General features: G+C 41.1%; 1 protein-coding gene and 1 long non-coding RNA gene across 2 annotated transcripts; one reads left to right on the top strand and one right to left on the bottom strand.

Annotated features, from left to right (window-relative positions):
• Nucleotides 1–3,468: 3,468 nt before the first annotated feature.
• On the bottom strand, nucleotides 3,469–12,982 carry LOC120438636. The gene is made up of 9 exons (XM_039609062.1): nucleotides 12,857–12,982; nucleotides 7,467–7,508; nucleotides 7,046–7,321; nucleotides 6,735–6,965; nucleotides 6,406–6,639; nucleotides 6,006–6,074; nucleotides 5,817–5,846; nucleotides 5,692–5,733; nucleotides 3,469–3,855 (listed from the first exon to the last, which is right to left on the bottom strand). Exons 1-9 carry the CDS (start codon nucleotides 12,909–12,911, stop codon nucleotides 3,656–3,658), a joined length of 1,179 nt encoding a protein of 392 aa, XP_039464996.1. The 5' UTR covers nucleotides 12,912–12,982; the 3' UTR covers nucleotides 3,469–3,655.
• On the top strand, nucleotides 10,641–12,448 carry LOC120438711. The gene is made up of 3 exons (XR_005612070.1): nucleotides 10,641–10,683; nucleotides 11,557–11,620; nucleotides 11,964–12,448. It is a non-coding gene; the product is annotated as an uncharacterized LOC120438711 (long non-coding RNA).
• Nucleotides 12,983–18,009: the final 5,027 nt, after the last annotated feature.

Genomic DNA, 18,009 nt, shown 5'->3' with positions numbered 1-18,009 from the left:
ATGTAATTAACACAGCACTAATAATCTATGCATGAACTGTATGGAGCAGTTATTGTTTAATATGACATTAAACCTGCAGTGATAACCACAGCAGCACTTCCTGTTTGATTCATGTACAAACACAGTGACAGACAGCTGCTTTGTCCCTGCAGTCTCTGCTTTTCTCTGGAATATTGTCCTCATGTCCAGGGATGCTGCAGTCTCTGCACGATGATCAGGTGTAGACCACCCGAGGGCTGAGTGGGATCACATGACGTGGATCAAAGCTTTGCCCACTTCTCTGTGTGAAACTGGAACATGTGATGTTACATGTGTGTCATTATGAGACCAGCCTGGATCCATCTGATGCTCTCTCTCTGACTCTCCTCTGTCTGCTCCTCCAGGAAGTACAAAGAGTCCGACTGGAGCACAGAGTAAAAACACAGATGCCTCTGTTGTTAAACCAGCTGATGGATGAAGAGCAGACCCTGCTTTTGCTTTTCAGCAAACAGCAGAGAAGAATATTATGATCATGCATGTACTTTTTATCTATATCAGTGTGACGTGAACTGTAATGTGAATGTAATGTAATCATGCTGCATTAGAACTCAGTAATTGTATTTATTTATTTTAAGTAGCAAAGTCCTTATTGTAGTGTATAATCTATAAAGAAACAGGATGTTGTGATAGAAAATTCTGACTTTATTTTTACTTTTTATTTTATTTCTTTTATTTTTAAGTATCTAAGTGTTGAATTGTGACGTGTAATCTAGAAAGAAACAAGATACTGTGTCAGAAAATGTCAAGTTTCATCCTTTCACTGTTAAACTGCAACCTGATATCACTGCAAAGGTGAAATGGGTGAATGGAGGTGTTCATGGTATCGGGGGTAAGGTAAGGCCACTGTTGGCCACGAACAAGCTGAAAGGGTCGTGATTTTGAACAAACCCAGAGGGTTAAATAATTAAATCTGTAATTATTCAAATTTGTCATTAATTAATGAAAATTGGAAATAAATAATGAAATTAATGAAACATTTAAATAAAAAAATTATTGGTGTATTTCTTTAATTCATGTTGGCACTCCCGACCCTCCATAAATGTGGCTGCAGCAGCAGGGCTTTGGAGTTGACGTCACGCCGCAATGCATTGTGGGAGCGTGGCACCATTTTCGGGGTCTACGAACGACTACAAGAAAGATGCTTAAAAGCAGCTCAAAAGAGAATGGACTGTATGGAGACCGATTGCGTTCAGAGGAGAAGCAGCGGTACCTACAGAAAATAGCGTGCATTGGAAATGTGGAGCCGTATGAAACACGGCCGTGGAGTAGAAACCATGAAGACCAACCGCTATGGACGTAGCCTGACATATTGTCGTACCTTGTCTGTGGAATCAGCACTTACAAGTTGTCATTCAAACAAAGGTGAGTCAGCTCGAGTACTGCGAGTGAAATGTGATTGATTTCCCTGCAAACATTCAGATTAGTGCAGCATAAATTCATTCATGAGGGGAAATTACAGTGAGAACATGTGGAGGCTGTTAGAGGGATAACATAGTGAGTTCAGTGCATTGATGTGACATTGTCCTGAAGGATTTAGTTATTCTTTATGGTTAAAGAAATTGCAATGATTTATTCATATTTATTATAAATAATTCTAATTATACATCTTGCTTCTGTGTTTGTATCCTGTGTCACTAAAAATACATTTTATTTTAATTTTATATATTAATGACCTGCAGAATCTCCTTATCATATTAAGTGATTCATAATTGTCACTTTATGCTTTCTCCATCTCTAAAGTGATTACATCCTTGCATTACATACTTTAGGTTCATTTTCTGCAGGCAGGTTTCTGACAGAGAACAGGCAGATTTACCCTATAAAATGCAGCGTTCTATAGATGGACACATAAAGAAATGAAAAATTACATCTATGTGCTAACTTTCTAAACACTGTCACATTTATGATAAAGTAGATAAAACACATTTGTGTCGGCCTTGGCTCATAGTTCTTGTCTTTACATTAACTTTGTCTGTGTGTGTTTCAGGTGCTGCACTCTCAAAGACTGAATGAACAGCATTGCAGCCATGGGTCACTGTGAGCATCACAGGGAAGGTTGAAGCCGCCCACTGCACCTGTATGGCCGGAGTCGTGGAGACCTGCATCCATGTCGCTGCTCTTCTGTTTAATGTAGAAGCAACAGTGCGGATCTGTGGCACAAGGACTGTTACAGATGAACCTGCATACTGGGTTTTGCTGGGCAATATGACCAAGATACAGTCAGAGGTTGGCCATAAGATAGACTTCTCCTCTACAGCTGCCCAAAAAAAGGCTCTTGATCAAAACATAAACAGACCATCCGTAGTGAAAGGTAAAAGGAGCTGTCCTCAAAAAAGAAAAATCCCACCTGCTACTGTGGAGGAGTTGTCACTGCTATAATGCCATAATGTTTTATCTAGGGGTCCAGATTTATGCCTGAAGTGCACTGCCATGTAAATAATTTGCATTTACTGAATATGTACTGACTGAGTCCCACTGTTCAAAAATTTAATAAAGAAACAAACTAATTTTTGCCTCTTTTTTTATTATTAAAACCACTTTATAGAAAATCACATCAGTTACAATGTAGAATCCATCTCATTTATAGTTTATAAAAGACAACATGTTTACATAAAATCATGACAGTGTTTACATGATATCACCCACTACTAACATTATTTACTGTATCTTTTGAAAAATAAATACAACTATTTATACAGCAAAAGACTTAAGAATATTTAACAGGAGCAAGTTTCATTTTCCCTGGTTTTACTACCACACTGTTCCCCAAACGCAGCAAACCTTCACCATCTTATCCAGAAGGGTCACCTCTTCACCCTCACATGGAAGAAGTAATCTGATTGGCATGGTGGTATGTTTGAAGCAGGTCCCTTGTGTAGCGCTGGAACCCAGTCACGATGTGTTTCATCCATTTCATAGGCTGGTTTGCTACAATAATGCCAAATAATTAGCAACTCTATAAAGAGAAGGTAGTTCTGCAAAATCACTCAGTAGGATGTTTGTTCTACTTTGCTATGACCTCAGAGCGCATCGAAAATAAAACTAATAGGCTATAAAGAGTGATACGAACATATTTAGAACTTACCGGAATGAAAATGTCTGGAGCACCAACAGATATTTGGAGATGGAAGAGAGCTGGATATCAGCTCGTCTCACAGCTGCTATCCAGGCTAGACGCCTTCGTTTGGTAACATCGATACACGAGCTGCCTCATGTTGCTTGCAGGTTGGGAAAGAATGAAAAGATAAACCCTTTTCAAGCTTATTCTCTTGCTGGTCGTGCGATCGAACATTGCAGCCGACCACACAGCCTTCGCTCCCTTTTCGCTTGCGCTTTGTTTCAAGAGCTTTAGACCCCCAAAATGGCGGATCGAGCCAAAATCCTTTCAACGCCCACCCCCGTGACATCACGCTCCAAAGCCCTGCTGCTCCATCATAAACACTCCTGGCTGTGGGACTGTGGGAGGAGAAGTCAGTTTACAACAAATATGAACAACTGTGAGCTGATGTGGAGCAGTCCAGTGGAAGAGTTTGAAGAAGAAGTTAAAGACCAGTGAAGTCTTTACCAGCAGTGAAAAATCATCATCTGCAGCTTAAACACTAACAGGCTCCGCAGCTCAGAAGGCATGCTCAGTGGTGACATCATCATACTCTCTGTCCAATCCCTGACCTCCTCCATCATGCTGGGTCATCTCCATGGAGACGGCTGGTTTGTTCTTCCTGCTCCAGCAGATGGACAGCAGCAGACCGGTGGAGATGCAGTACGGACAGAAGACCACTAGATGGCAGAAGAGTCTGAGCTCAGAGGGAGGAGGAGCTGAAGGACGAGGAAGCAGAGAGGAGGAGTCAGGAGTATAAAATCTTCTGCTTCTAAACATGATTTTGTTTCAGTGCACACACAGCTGGACACAATTTGTCACACACTTTGGATTGTGTGTCATTGTTGCTGCAGAGTAGTTTGTGTTTAACAGACACTGTAATCACACATGAATTATTTCATGCTTACACAGTAATAACCTGTTATCTATGTGCAGCTCTGACCTTTGACCCTAAGTTTCCAAGTCAGATGATCCAAACTTGTGGATGTGGGGGTTCCACTGTTACTGTGGACCATCAGAGTTTTAGATCAGAGAAAAAAGAAACTCCCATCATGGATCAGGTCTCAGCAGGAGAGGAACCTGAGTGCAGTAGATACTACTGTGACTGGTGCAGATATCAGTGTATTGATCAGCTGAAGAGAGCACAGTGGTGCAGTGGTCAGCACTGTCCCCTCACAGCAAGGAGGTTGATTTTAGCCCCAGCTGGGTGATTTCTGTCTGGTATGTTCTAGAGATGGACCGATCCGATATTACGTATCAGTGTCGGTCTGATACTGACCTAAATTACTGGATCGGATATCGGAGAGAAATAAAAAATGTGATCCGATCCATGAAATATCACAAAAGCACCTCAGAAAACTCGCGACACGGCGTAACTCAGCTCATAACCTTAGCACGTCGGAGCAGTATGCATCACGTGATAGAGCGGCTGTGGCGTGTGAGACCTCTCGGCGGTCTGGTTGAGCATTTGGAGCCTTGCTACCAAACCAGCATTTCATCTCTGAGGAAGTTATCCCAGAGAGAAGTAAAGCAAGTGTGTGAGTTCATCTCTTAATGTTTGTAAAGCGTTCCCACCTTAAGCTTAACAACTGATATATGGAGCGACTGCCTCTCTCCCCCTCTCTCTCCTGTTTCAATAATGAAACTGATCAATGATCAGCTGATCGGCTTTTCTGTCGCGACTCCGTCTCTCGTTTGTTTATCGCCCACTTTGCACCCAAAAAGCGCTATAGAAATGCAATCCATTATTATTATTATTATTAATCTGATGTAAAATGTATAGAAGTCCATTACTGTATATAGTAACTATTAAATCTAATATACCCTAGTAAGCTGTAGTACTTTTGGGAAGATCGAATCTGTGCAGTCTGCAATTCTGTTGAAGAAAAACGTTGAATCTATTTAATTATTGTAGAAAAAAATTGATTTCAGTGCATTTGTTTTACACTTGCATTAAATTAAAGATGATTATGTCGATTAAGCAACATGAAGCAGAGGTTGGGGGGCGGTTCCCCATTTTTTTATTTATTTTTTTTGCTGGGAGTTACAACCCTGTTAGTTAGGTTGTTTAATATTTCTGTAGTCCAAACACTTTGAGTGGTCAGTAAGACTAGAAAATCTCTGTGGGAATATTACACTGCGTGAACTCAAACAGGCTTTAAGACACTAACAGGTGGACTGTGCTCTGGGTCCAGACCCAGAGGCTGTCCCACACAGGCTTGGACCTGCAACCAAAACAGATTCAAAACCTGAGAGGCCACTTCTGTTTTAACTGGTACAGCCTTTCTGGTCTTTACAGTAGTGGTTCAGCATCCCACGGGATACTACTCGGCCAATCAGCTCTGTGCATTCCAGGTGGTAAACACTGTGCAGTGCTGACAGCTGACAAGACGGTAGAAAGAAAAAGAAAGCCTCCTGATTAAGGAGCAGAGTGTGGTAACAATATTTTTAAGTGCAGCAGTAATGAAGGAGGACTCTGTCTGTGGCTCTTCCTCCAGAGGACTTTTCTCCCTCCTCCTTCATTTATTAGTGTTTGTTCTTCATCCTCTACTCACCTGCAGGAACAGCCAGAGCAGACAGCAGCAGCACACACACACCTGCAACAGGACAGAGGTCACTAAAGGTCACCAAAGGTCAGAGATCATGATGAGGACAGACAGGTGTAGGAACATCAGCTCACCTGCAGCAGTCAGCAGAAACAGGCCTGAAACTGAAGAACACACTGATCAGAGATCAAATGGTCACATGACCAAAGAGAAGCATTCAGACTGCAGTGATTGGTTACTGTTCCCACACATCAATAACCCACAGCGCCCTCCAGTGGTGGAAACACAGATAATACATGTGGAGAAACATGAAGGAGACTCACAGCAGAGGCAGACGCTCCGTCTCAGACAGCCGTCACCTCCACAGCTCCACAGGTCTGCTCCCCGACCTCCTACATCACACAGAGAAACATCAGCACAGGAGGAGTAATGGTGCACATCAAACTCATGTGATGGTTGGTGCTGACAGCGTGATGGTGTTTGTTAGACAGTAGGAAGTGCTGTGAACTTGTTGTTCCTGCAGACACATGAGTGGAAGGAAACCTGGGACCAGCTGAATGTGTGATGTGTAAACACAACTCCTCTGTTTTCAAACGCACAAACATTATTGTTCCAACTCATCCTGCAGCAGGTTTTAAAAGAGTTGATGGGGCCTTGGCTGCTGCTCTCGTCAGCTTTAAGGGTTAAAGGAACAAGACTTTTACTTCTGTGCAGGTTTATCACCTTTTAGTTTACTGCAGAGGAACAGAACTCCACCCAGAACCAGAACCAGGAGAAGCCCAGAGACCAGACCTGCTACAACTGGGACCACGAGAGAGGAAGGATGAGGAGGAGGAGGAGGAGGAGGAGGACAGGGAGGACACGTAAGACCAGTTTCTACAGGAGGAGCAAAGTTTGTGGAGGTGCTTGGAGGAGGAGGACAGTGAGGAGGAGGAGGATGGATGATTTTGGGAGGATCTGCAGGAGAGATGATGAAGATGGTTCAGTCAGTTTATTATCAGGTCACAATGTTACATCAGCTTTTAAACAGGAAGTGATGTCAGTGTTCTGACCTCTGACCCTCAGAGAGCTCTGAGGAAACTTTCCACTCTCATCAGTAGAACATGAGTAGAGACCTTCATCAGCCTGTGTGATGTTAGTGATGATGTGCTCTGGTTTAGGACCAACAGAACTTCCTTTGATGAAGAAATAAGCTTTGACTGTGGCACCATTCCTCTGTCTGCAGCGCAGAATGACATCACTTCCTGTCCTCACAGGAAGTGCAGGGATCTCCAGGATGACACCTTCATCAGACCAGCAGAGACAAACAGAGTTAATGAGAGCAGAGTCACACAGAGACAGAGACACAGCTGGAACATCTCACCTGTAGTGTCTGATTGGACACTGAAGGAGACTCTGTCACTCTGCTGTCCAGAGGAGTCCTCACACCAGAAGGTTTCACTGGGAGCAGAAAGATCCACAACACAGTAGGAACCAAGAAGCCCCCCAAAGCCTGGAGCTGCTCCACAGTCCTCAGTGAGTCCTCCTCTGGTCCTCTTCACTGTCCATCCATCAGCTGTCTGTCCATCATCAACACAACTCAGATACACTAAAGATCCTCTGAAGAACTGCTGAAGGTTTGGACCGACAGACAGAGACACTGGAGGACACACACACACACACACACACACACACACACACACACACACACACACACACACACACACACACACACACACACACAGAGTAAATGTGTTTGTGTTCTTGTTGGAGTCTCACTGATTGTTTTCACTTCATCAACTCACCTGCAGAAACAGTCGGTGCAGACAGCAGCAGCACACACACACCTGCAACAGGAGGTCAGAGGTCACTAAAGGTCAGAGGTCACAAACAGGCAGACCACAGTCTGGACCCAGACCCTGTCAGATCCAAACCAACAACCAAATCAGATTTTCCAGCCTGCAGTCAACTGATGTGACTAACGTGGACCTGAAGCTTGTAAGAGGTGACCTTCCACCACTGAGACGAGTTTCTCAGCTTTGACTCTGAGCATCGTCACCATGTTTGGCTCCACACACTAAAGCAGTTTCTCCACAGTCAACATAATCACAGCTAAATATGGTTCCCAGCTCATCAGTGAGCTCCTCCACATGTGTGTGAGGCTCTGAGTCAGCCAGGGTTAAAATCCTGGCAGCACAAGCTGGAGCTCAGTTTACTCACAGAGCAGAAACATGCAAAAGCACAGGAGAGTGGAAACTGTGGTTGAGATGTGTTACCAGTATAACTGAGACACAGTCAGTGTGTGAAACAGAAAAGAGGAAATTCAAGTTCTTTCTCTTTTTATTTATCTCCCTTTGAACATGCATCACATTGTATTATGTTAAAATGGAGCATTATGCACATGAACAGTCTTACATATGTGTTTACTTCTATGTTGCATCTACATATCTGTATCTGTGTGTTTATGTTTGATCCTCTGGACTTTAGCTTCAAGACAGTTTATAGTTATAGTTTAATACACCTGGTTTACATGATTATTACACACACACACACACACACACACACACACACACACACACACACACACACACACAGACAGTTACCAATGTCTTGGTTGGAAAGTGCGGAAATAAGTCCAAGAATTTCAATAAATTCCTCAGTTTTATTTGTCACATGCTCCGGCTGAGCAATTTCTGCTTCAACATTATCTGCTAGGTCTAAAATATCCCAACCCAATACCAACTTGAGAGAGATTTCACGAAAATGACGGTAGACATGTTTTGCAAGGAGCCAATCCAGACCAAAGCAATAGTTTTGACTCGATAAGTGTTAACCCCACCTCTTTACCTTGATGGGTGAGGCTGACAGATAAAATTAATTCAAGATGAACGCCAGGACTGGCAAAATGAAATAAATAATATAATATCATTAAATAATTAATTAAATGTGTCAATAATTAATTACTAAATTTAAATTATTATTACTATTATTATTATTATTATTTAAATTATTAAAACTACATGTGTCATAACTATTTATTTAATTAATTAATTCCAATTTTAATTAATTATTCATTGGTGTATTTAATTAATTCATTATGGCAGTTCCATATAGTCAGGCTACCACACTGAATGTAGTCAAAGGGATGTTTTTTAATGAAACTAGTTTATGGTTTAATCACCAGGTGTTGTGTTTTACACCTTTTCATGTACACAGTGTCCTAGACCACTGAAATCAGTATTTTAAAATGCTTTTCCTGCTTGTTTAACCATAATTATTAGTGTGTAGTCACTCTGGTGTACTGGAGAATTATTAATGTGTATAAAAGTCCTAAGTTTTTATTTAAATTCATGACCTGATGGCATTGTTTTTGTAAACTGTTCTTAAACGACGGTAAACATTAAGTAGACTGAACTCAATTTTCATCAGTTTGTTATTAGATCTCAGGTTAGGTAAGTTACCTGTACTTTTTATTCAAAGAGCTGATCAACTCAGTTTATTTGAGTTGTCTTAAATTAGAAAAACTAAGTAAGCTGGAAATTTTGACTATATGGTTTGAAAATGCCACGTCACTACCATCCTCCTCCTCTCACAGATCAGTCCGCATGTTTATGGTGCCGCCATCTTTTTCTGGAATATGTTGAGCAAACCTGGAGAAGCTTCAGCTCAAGAGATCATTGTTGTCACTGCTGTGGATCTTTACCTGATACACTGACTCAGTGAGTAAATGTTTACTCTTATTCAAACTGTTTTTGTGCCTTCTCTCAGTTTAGCACCAGGTTTATAAACTTGCAGCGCCGTAGCTCCGCAAACGCACATAACGCACACTGCGTAGGGCACCAAATGGCCGGTAGGGCACCAAAAAAATCAGGGTCGTCGTAAAAAAAAAGTAAACCATATTAATACTATAAATATCATATGCATTAATATGGTTAAACAATACAAAAGCAACATAAAACAATTTTCCCGAGAAAAGGGGTGAATCTGCTTTGTGCCCTGTCTCCAGTCTCCTCCTGGTGCCCCCCACTCCCAGTGGTCTGTTCTATAATGCCTCAATTCGGTATTGGTAAACACCTGTTTGAACATGGCCTCGAAACGGCAACAGGAGTCGGGAGCGGAGAAAAGAAAGAAGAAGAGGAAGCGTGATGAAACTCAGGCGTCGCTTGCCGGTAAGGCAATGTTTAAATAATAACAATAAAAAAAGTTCATTATTGTAGCCCTTGCTTGCACGCTCATGTCCGTCAACTCTGTGATAGCTCCTGTTAGCAGTGTTCATACTGTGTTAACAAATGTTGCAAATGATTGATGTTGGGTAGTTTGTTTACGTTGTGGATATGAATATAGAATGGACTACTAAAAGCAACTCATCATGGTCACTCAATTGACGGTTTTCAGATAACGTTAGCAATCGTGAGACTAGCATTTCCCTCCTCAGGTTGCTAGCTGGCTAACGTCATGCATGCTACTGATTAACCTTAACTTTGGGATAGGTCAGTGATGCAGTCAAGTATTATTATCAGATTAGACAAGATTACTTTGTATGTTGCTGCATTTCAGGATATCTATAAAGACGCATATCTTATTTATGCGGCATAAATAAGATATAGGTTTCATATTACAGTGTAATATGAAACCTATATCTTCCAGTAATATAGATTTCCTACTTGCGCATTTATATCAAATTATGTACAGCATGTTTATATTGCCATTTGCCATTATGAAAATCTATACATGTAAAATATAGTTAGTAATTTTAAAATGTACCAGTGACTTACTTAATTTATTAGTCTTATAATGCAATTTTTCGTAGGCCTACTGTAGATTCAAAATTGTATTTCTGTAAAATCCCTGAATATTTTCTCTTGTATGCAGGGTCAATGCTTAAATATGTTCAAGGAGGATCTCAAGGACAGGATGAACCATCCAGTAGTAGTGCCATCCCTGGACATCAACCACCAGCCATTGTAGACCCTGCAACAATCCCTAGCCAAGAAGAACAAGAACCATCAACCACCAGTTCAGGTACAGTTCCATACACAAGTACCACTGAGAGTCCTGTCACTGAGAGACTATCAGAAAGTGACACTGTGGAGACATGTGTGCCCCTTCAACCGATCCTGCTCTTTGGCCAGCTCACATTGTAGATGCTGATCGTGTTGAAATTGTGCGGAGAGGTCCTTTTAATGTCAGCTCTGATTTTAATTTTCCAAAGGGGCCTGAGTATTTATTTGTAACAGTATTTTTAACCTCCTTTAACCTTATTTATTTGTTTAACTGTCATGTTTGTTGTTATTTAATTAAACAAATTCCACTGAGAAATTCAAAAGTATTAATGTTTTTTTTGTTTTTTTTTAAGTGGCGGGGGGGGGGCACCATAAAGCATTTGTGCTTAGGGCACCCAAATGGCTAGCAACGGCCCTGTAAACTTGCTAGCTAGCTAGTGTTAGCCTAGCGTTGCTGCTGCCTCTGGGCTCATGTTACTTAAAAATTAACCCACAGCTTTAAAAACATTATATAAAATCTCTCAGTGAAGTTTTCTGTTGATTGTTTGAAACAGAAACGTGAGCAGATACCAGATAAGAGCCCAGCTGTTAGGGGCGGGGCTTGTTTTCAGCCCACTTTTATAACACATGAACTGCATCTTCTTAACCTCTGTATTTATTTTAATTCTTTGTGGCAGCTTTTCACATTACATCAAACTCTTACACGTCTAGAAAAGGAGCTGTTGGACAGAAAGACATCAGCTGAGTGGGAACTATGTTGGTTACAGTTTACTTCCCACAATATATTAGTAGCTGTCACATTTATATTAATCTGAACTTTAATCATAATTTAGATCAAACTGTTTTAGTTGCTGTTTCCTTTACGCTTTGGTTTCCTGTCTTCTGTTATTAGACCTGAGATGTGACTGCTCTGTGCTGTTGCTGATGACTCCAGTTAATCCTACAAGACGTGCTGTGTAAGTAAATACAATCAACAACAGTTTGGTCTGCATTTATTCAAAGATCACAGACTTAGTTTAGAGGGTCCACACTGTCTGCACTGTATATAGTGAAGTCAGCAAGTTTTTGAACAGTGAAATTTGTTTTGTGTCCAAATTATTCTATTTTTAAAATTATGCTTTCATGACATTATCGTGTGTGGGGTGGTGGTCAGAGCTGTCAGTGAATGTCACCTCTCTGGTGGGGGTGGAGCCTGAGATTGAGTCTAAACTGAGGTCTGTTCTATAGCAAATGCAAAAAAACATGTTTTAATAAAGCAAATAAGTTGTTGTTCTAAAGAATCTGATTGTTTGCTTGCAGGACACCAGCAGAGATGAGTCCTCCATCACAGATGGTTGGTCAGTGACCTGCAGGTCGAAGGTCATTGCATCTCCAGCCCACATCCACTGCCACTGTACTGAAGGGAAGTTAAAGACTTTCTGCTGCACTTACATTTGGATCAGCTCGATCCATGACAGTCATTCAGGCAGTGATGCCTGGACTGGAAACAAGCATCCTTAAAATATTACAACATTCCAGCTCCTGTGTTTGAATGTAAAACAAATGTGTTGTTTGATCTGGAGACTGAACAATAAATACATTTTATTTTGATTATAGAAGTAATGTAACTACAAACAAACTTAATAAACTAATAATAATAAACTAATAATAAGAATAATTAAATCTGAGACGTTGTTTCATTGTAACATTATAACAATGATGACAGTATAACTGTTGTTGTTCAGCAGAACAGTGTCCAGGATGTTGGCTGTTGTTTTACATTTCAAAATAAAAGTTGGGCTGATTTAAACACCATTACAAGAAGTGTTGTTAATTATTCTCTTTGAATCACATTTGCATACAGTGTTATATTAATATAAGTTACTACAAGTTGTTCTTTAATGTAGCAGAACTTGACATGTTTGTCAGTGGGTGAACAATCAGTGTTACACAGTCATCAAGTTATTCTTAGAACTGTGCACTTAATGAATAAGTTGTCCTAATATAATCATCTTAAGCTTTACTCTGTTTTTTTGAGGCAACAATTTTATTAGTTTTTTTAGTTCTGGGAACTAATTAGATTTCACAGTGTGGATTTAGTGTCTGTGTCTGTCCTGCATCACAGTTTCCCACATTCCCGGCTGTGTGTAGTAGAGGTTCCATTCAGTTTAATGCTGATGAATAAATGAGCAGCAGCTCTGAGTTTGACTCACCGAGGAGCAGAGAGACACACGGAGTCTTCATCGTGTCTGGATGACGAGTGAACATCAGTCTGAGCAGCAGCGAGACGCCTTCAGCTTCATCACTTCCCCTTTAACAAGTTTAACACATGAAGTGTTTCACTGGCTGAACTCCATGTGGCCACACTGTGTGGTTGGTGAGGGCGGGGCTTACTTTACTGCGCCGCAGCCTGTAGTTATCATGTATCAAGCTAAAGTTCATCATTGTCCCAGCAAACACACACTCAGGAAAAGGACAAAGCCCACCATCAGAACCATTAACACCTTTTCTGAGGAAGCTCTGGCTCAGCTGCAGGACTGTTTTGCGCTCACAGAGTGTCTCTGAACAGGATGACCTAGAGACTCACACAACCGCAGTGCTGGGTTACATCAAACACTGCATGGACACTGTCACCACAGAAAAGTGCGACAAACCGTAAACCCTGGATGACAAGTCAGGTTCAGGCATGTTAAAGGCAACTCTACATACAAATCTGGGGACCAGGACATGTAGAGCAGAGCAAGAGCAGACCTTAAAAAAGGCGTCAGAGCAGCAAAACTGGACATTTCAAACAAGTTATCAGATCTCCTCTCTGATAACGACTCCAGGAAGGTATGGGAGGGCCTGAAACATCACCAACTACAAAGGCAACGGGACAAATACAGATAACATGGACATCTCATTAGCAGAGGAACTTCCACTTTGAGAGAACTGCAGTCACCCCCACCATGCACACTGCCCACAGCCTCCTGTGAGCACAGCAAACACACATTTAGCCTCCAAGAACAGCAGGTTCACTGTGTTCAGAGCAATAAACTGCCTCCCATAGGAGCTCAGTTTGAGTGGAGTTCTGTTTTCCTCCTCTTGTACCTGATGTGGGTAATTTCCTTTGTTTTTCCTACCATTCCACCTCTCTGACCTGTCTTCACTATGTGAATGTTTGTGCTGTGTATGTGTGGTCGGTAGGGGTCCAGTTTCACTGCAAGTAATTGTACATGTAACATGCAACATGTAAACTTTGCATGTGACAATAAAGATTGACTTTACCACAGGGGTGTGTGCTGAGTCCTCTCCCATACACCATCTACACCAGTGACTCCACCCCCATGCATCATCAACATCATCATCACATCTGTCAGCAGGTGTTTCCACTTCCCTTTATTTAAGTCCTCTGTTTTGTTCAGTGTCAGCTCGTCTGTTCTCCTCCTACCACGTCACGTCAGGACTTTCACGATGCTCAGGTTATATTCATGTTCATGTTCTTCACAGTTTTTCTCACACACCTGTGCAGAGTTGTGTTCATGTCACTGTTTAATAGTCAGTCATTCCAGTTTAGGCTTTAGTTTAGTTTTGTTCCCGTTCACTTTGTGTCATCAGCCACAATAAAAGGCTGGCTTTGTGTTTAAAACTTCAGCTGCTCTCTCTAGTGTCTGTTTGTGGGTCCATCCCACTGTTACCCCGCCATGACAGAGGTTTAGTTAAAGCTTTATGGACACTGTGGCTGTGTCCCAATTCAGGGTCTGCACGCTTGAAGTACGCACACTACGCGTACTACGTACGGTGCGTACTACAAGTATGGGAAGTGCGGAAGTGAGAGGCTTGTGAAATAGGATGGTCTAGCCTTCGTCGCGCTGTTCAGGTTGCCTAGCAACCATGATACTAACCGCGAGAAATGTTTCATACAGCTTTGTGTGACAGAAATGAAGGAGAAAAAATGTTTTGTTGGTCATTCATTTTTGTCATGACATCACTTTGATTAGTTGAGACCACAGGACTGTAAAACATGATAGTTGGGCTTCATTTCTGTACTGAACAGTCATTTCAAGATTAGTTAGTAAATAATAATTAGCTAATGTTGTTCATGAGACTAAAGTCATCTCACTGTGATAATGTTAATATAATATGGACAATATTATATGTATTGTCAGATTATATATATATATATATATGAGCTTGAACTCTGGGTCAAAGATGCAAGCAGCAGTTAATTATATTTCCTATCACCTTAAATCTTCACTCAAAGACAAGTATCTCTGACAGTGTATATATAGATGTATTAAATACAAGAGACAAATATTGTCTGTTTAATATGTTGGCATTACTAAATTTGGCTCAATGCTTACATATATGTGTAAAAAGCAAATGTACGAGCTGTGAAAACTGTTTCTGATAGAATGAAGATCAGACTGATATATGAAATATTCCTTTATTGGGTGAGAAAATCAGAGCATGTCATAACTGCTTTAAGTCATACAGAATAGATATCAGAGCCTTAAACAGGCTGACTTCTGCTAAATGGGTCAAACTGGGCAGAAAGTCTACAAACACATAACATCCTTATAGAATATGATGTAACACTATAGATCAACTTACCTCAGAATATATAAAGCATATAAACAATTACAGCAATATGATGCAACAAACACAGCAGTGCTACTAATCCAAAATACTCAAAGCTTCATAGAACTGAAACAAACATTTATTTTTAGCTCCATTCTGCTGCTGATACATACTTTAGGTTTCTGAATATTAAACTTGTTGCTGCCTTTCATAGTGTGTAACTTGAAGGCCCTGAGTACTTTCTCCCACACTGAAAACACTGGGATGATAACATTATTTGAACATTACCTAATAAGACTGATTCAGGACAGATAATTAGTTATTTTAAACTTTCCTAGCAGTCCTTCACAAACAGGGAACAGTCTGTCTATTCTCTCCATCTGTCAGCTGCTGCTGGCTCTTCCTCCTCCTCTTCCTCACACACTGCTGAGTTTGTCCTGGTGGATCATCAGGGTGCAAAGCCTCACAGATGCTGTGCAGCAGTGGGTCCCTCAGTCTGTCCTCACTCTGGACACTTGCAGTCGTCACACATGGAAATCAAATGTGTGATAAGCTGCAGGATTCAAACACAAGTGTAACTTATAAATACATGTTCATACTTTTATTCCACAATCAGAGAGAAAGAAACAGAGAGAGTGCAGGACAGACAGACAGGTGACAGTCTCAGGTGTACACACTGCTACAAAACAGCACAAGAGAAGGAGGATTTAGTGTTTGTGTTATTACGAGTGCTAAACAAGAAGAGTTCCAGATGGTCCAGTGGACACATGTGTGACTCCTGTGATTAAAGCATCTTTCTTTCAGCTTGACGAGTGAACCGTCAGCTCGTTCAGACACACGTTAAAGTCCGTTTGGCTCGACACCACCGAACAGAGGCAGCAATATAACATAGCTAACATTAACAGTGCAGTGAATCCTGCTTGTGCCGTCATATTCAGGACTGCAAACCGAGCAGCATCACTGACTTTCAGCTTGTTGTGTTTGTGGATATATGACTGACTTTAATTATCCATAAAATCATCACATTCTCTGTAAGATTAAGGTCGACTATATATATATTTAGAAGTAGAGGCTTTAAAACCAAGTTACCGCTGAAAGTACAAACATCACTAATGTCACATGACTTTGCCGACATGTGGCCAACAGTAATGTTTTAATGTTCTTAAACATTCGCACATAAATAAGTGACATAATATTCAGTACTTACTTTTGACAGTTCACTCTTGGCCGCTCCCTTCTGCCGTATTTTGCGGCAAAATTATCCACACCCACCGCCGCTATGGATTGTGGGATATATGGGACCACGAAGCGTGCACGGACCACGCTTGATATTTGGGGAAATCGACGGCGCATTTGGAGTATGCATTTGAAGTACACTTTGAATTGGGACAGCCGTCGTCGCGTGGCGGTGACGTACTCACACTTGAAATGCGTACTTCAAGCGTGCAGACCCTGAATTGGGACACAGCCAGTGTGTGGAGTCCCTAATGTGGGATCTGTACATGTGATCAGCAGTATATTCTCCACACTACAGTGGAGACTATGTCTGCTGAGAAAATGTTTTTTTAAAACACAGTTTCTCTCATGTTTCACATACAGATAAATAATTTATGACACACCTCCAAATTTCTTTGTCCATTAAATATAAACAGAAAACACCAGCTGGCACAAACTTGTCACTTATAATTAATTTAAAAAATGCAAAATAAATAAATAATTAAATCAATATGTGAGGAGTCTAATAAGTCACCCTGATCTGTGACTGAAATTGCTGTTTTACCCGAGTGACTCTGAACTAAGCAGGAGGCTCAGTTATGATGTCACATGAAAAAATGATTTGCAGTGGTAAGAAGATGAAAACAGGAACACAAGAGAAAAGGAGGACGTGCCACAACAAAAATAGATGATTACTGAGGAAGGAAACAGCACAGAGCTGAGTGACAGCGCTACTTAGATGTTCTTTTAGATTATTGTAGGGTCGGCTTTAACTGTTGTTGTGATTTGCTGCTGTATAAATACAATTAAATTGAATCGTTGCCTCTAAACCCAGACAGTCTGCTGGAGCAGACATTGTCCTCATGTTAGGGTACCTGGGTCGTTGAACCAGTGGTTTCAGTTTTGTACCTTTTTATTGGTGTTCTTATCTTAGTTTGTTTTTGTGAAGGTTTTGGTTTCTGTTTTGCATTTCTAATTTCTCCCCAGTTCTTCTTGATGTTTGATTATGTAGTTCTCAGGTTTGGGTTTCTCCCTCTATTCTGTGTCCAGTCAGTGTGTGTCTGCCCTGTTCCCACGTCTCTGTTACAGTGCCTGCTTGTGAGTCTGTGTCTATAAGTTCAGTCTGTTTCCTGTTTTATTTTGAAGGTCCATGTCTTATGTTAATGTATCTGGTTTTGCTTCCCCTGTTTCATTAGGCCTGATCTGCCCCAGCTGTGTTTCCCTCCTGTTACTCATTCCCTGATTGCTCCTCTGTGTATTTAAGCCCTGTGTTTCTCTGTGTCCGTGTCGCCATCTGCCCTCATCTTGCTGTGTGTTCTGTCTGCGTGAGCTTATTTTGTAGTCCTAGTTTTGTTACCCTTTGAGTTCATGTTTCGTTTCGTTCCCTGAGTCTGCATTTTGGGTCCACCATTCCTGCCTGCACACAGCCCTCACATGACAGGCTGAGAATATATAAATTGTAGTTGTTGTGGAAAATCTGGACACAAAACAGCATTTATTAAACACAAAATAAACCTTTATTATCAGAGATAGTAAATCCAGATGGCTGAAGAAGGAAGGGTTAAAATCAGGTAGTTAAACAGTCCGAGTA

Source organism: Oreochromis aureus, linkage group 3 (assembly GCF_013358895.1).
Source record: "Oreochromis aureus strain Israel breed Guangdong linkage group 3, ZZ_aureus, whole genome shotgun sequence".
NCBI classification, from domain to species: domain Eukaryota; kingdom Metazoa; phylum Chordata; class Actinopteri; order Cichliformes; family Cichlidae; genus Oreochromis; species Oreochromis aureus.
Note: the sequence above shows the minus strand (reverse complement) of the source record. Positions and strands in the feature narration are given on the sequence as shown.

Coding starts and splice junctions, on each gene's coding strand:
- LOC120438636 (XM_039609062.1), bottom strand. CDS start 12,911: ATGTTCACTCGTCATCCAGACACGATGAAGACTCCGTGTGTCTCTCTG. Junction 7,509..12,856: donor GTGTGTCTCTCTGCTCCTCG/GTGAGTCAAACT, acceptor CTCCTGTTGCAG/GTGTGTGTGTGCTGCTGCTG. Junction 5,847..6,005: donor ACGGAGCGTCTGCCTCTGCT/GTGAGTCTCCTT, acceptor TGTGTTCTTCAG/TTTCAGGCCTGTTTCTGCTG.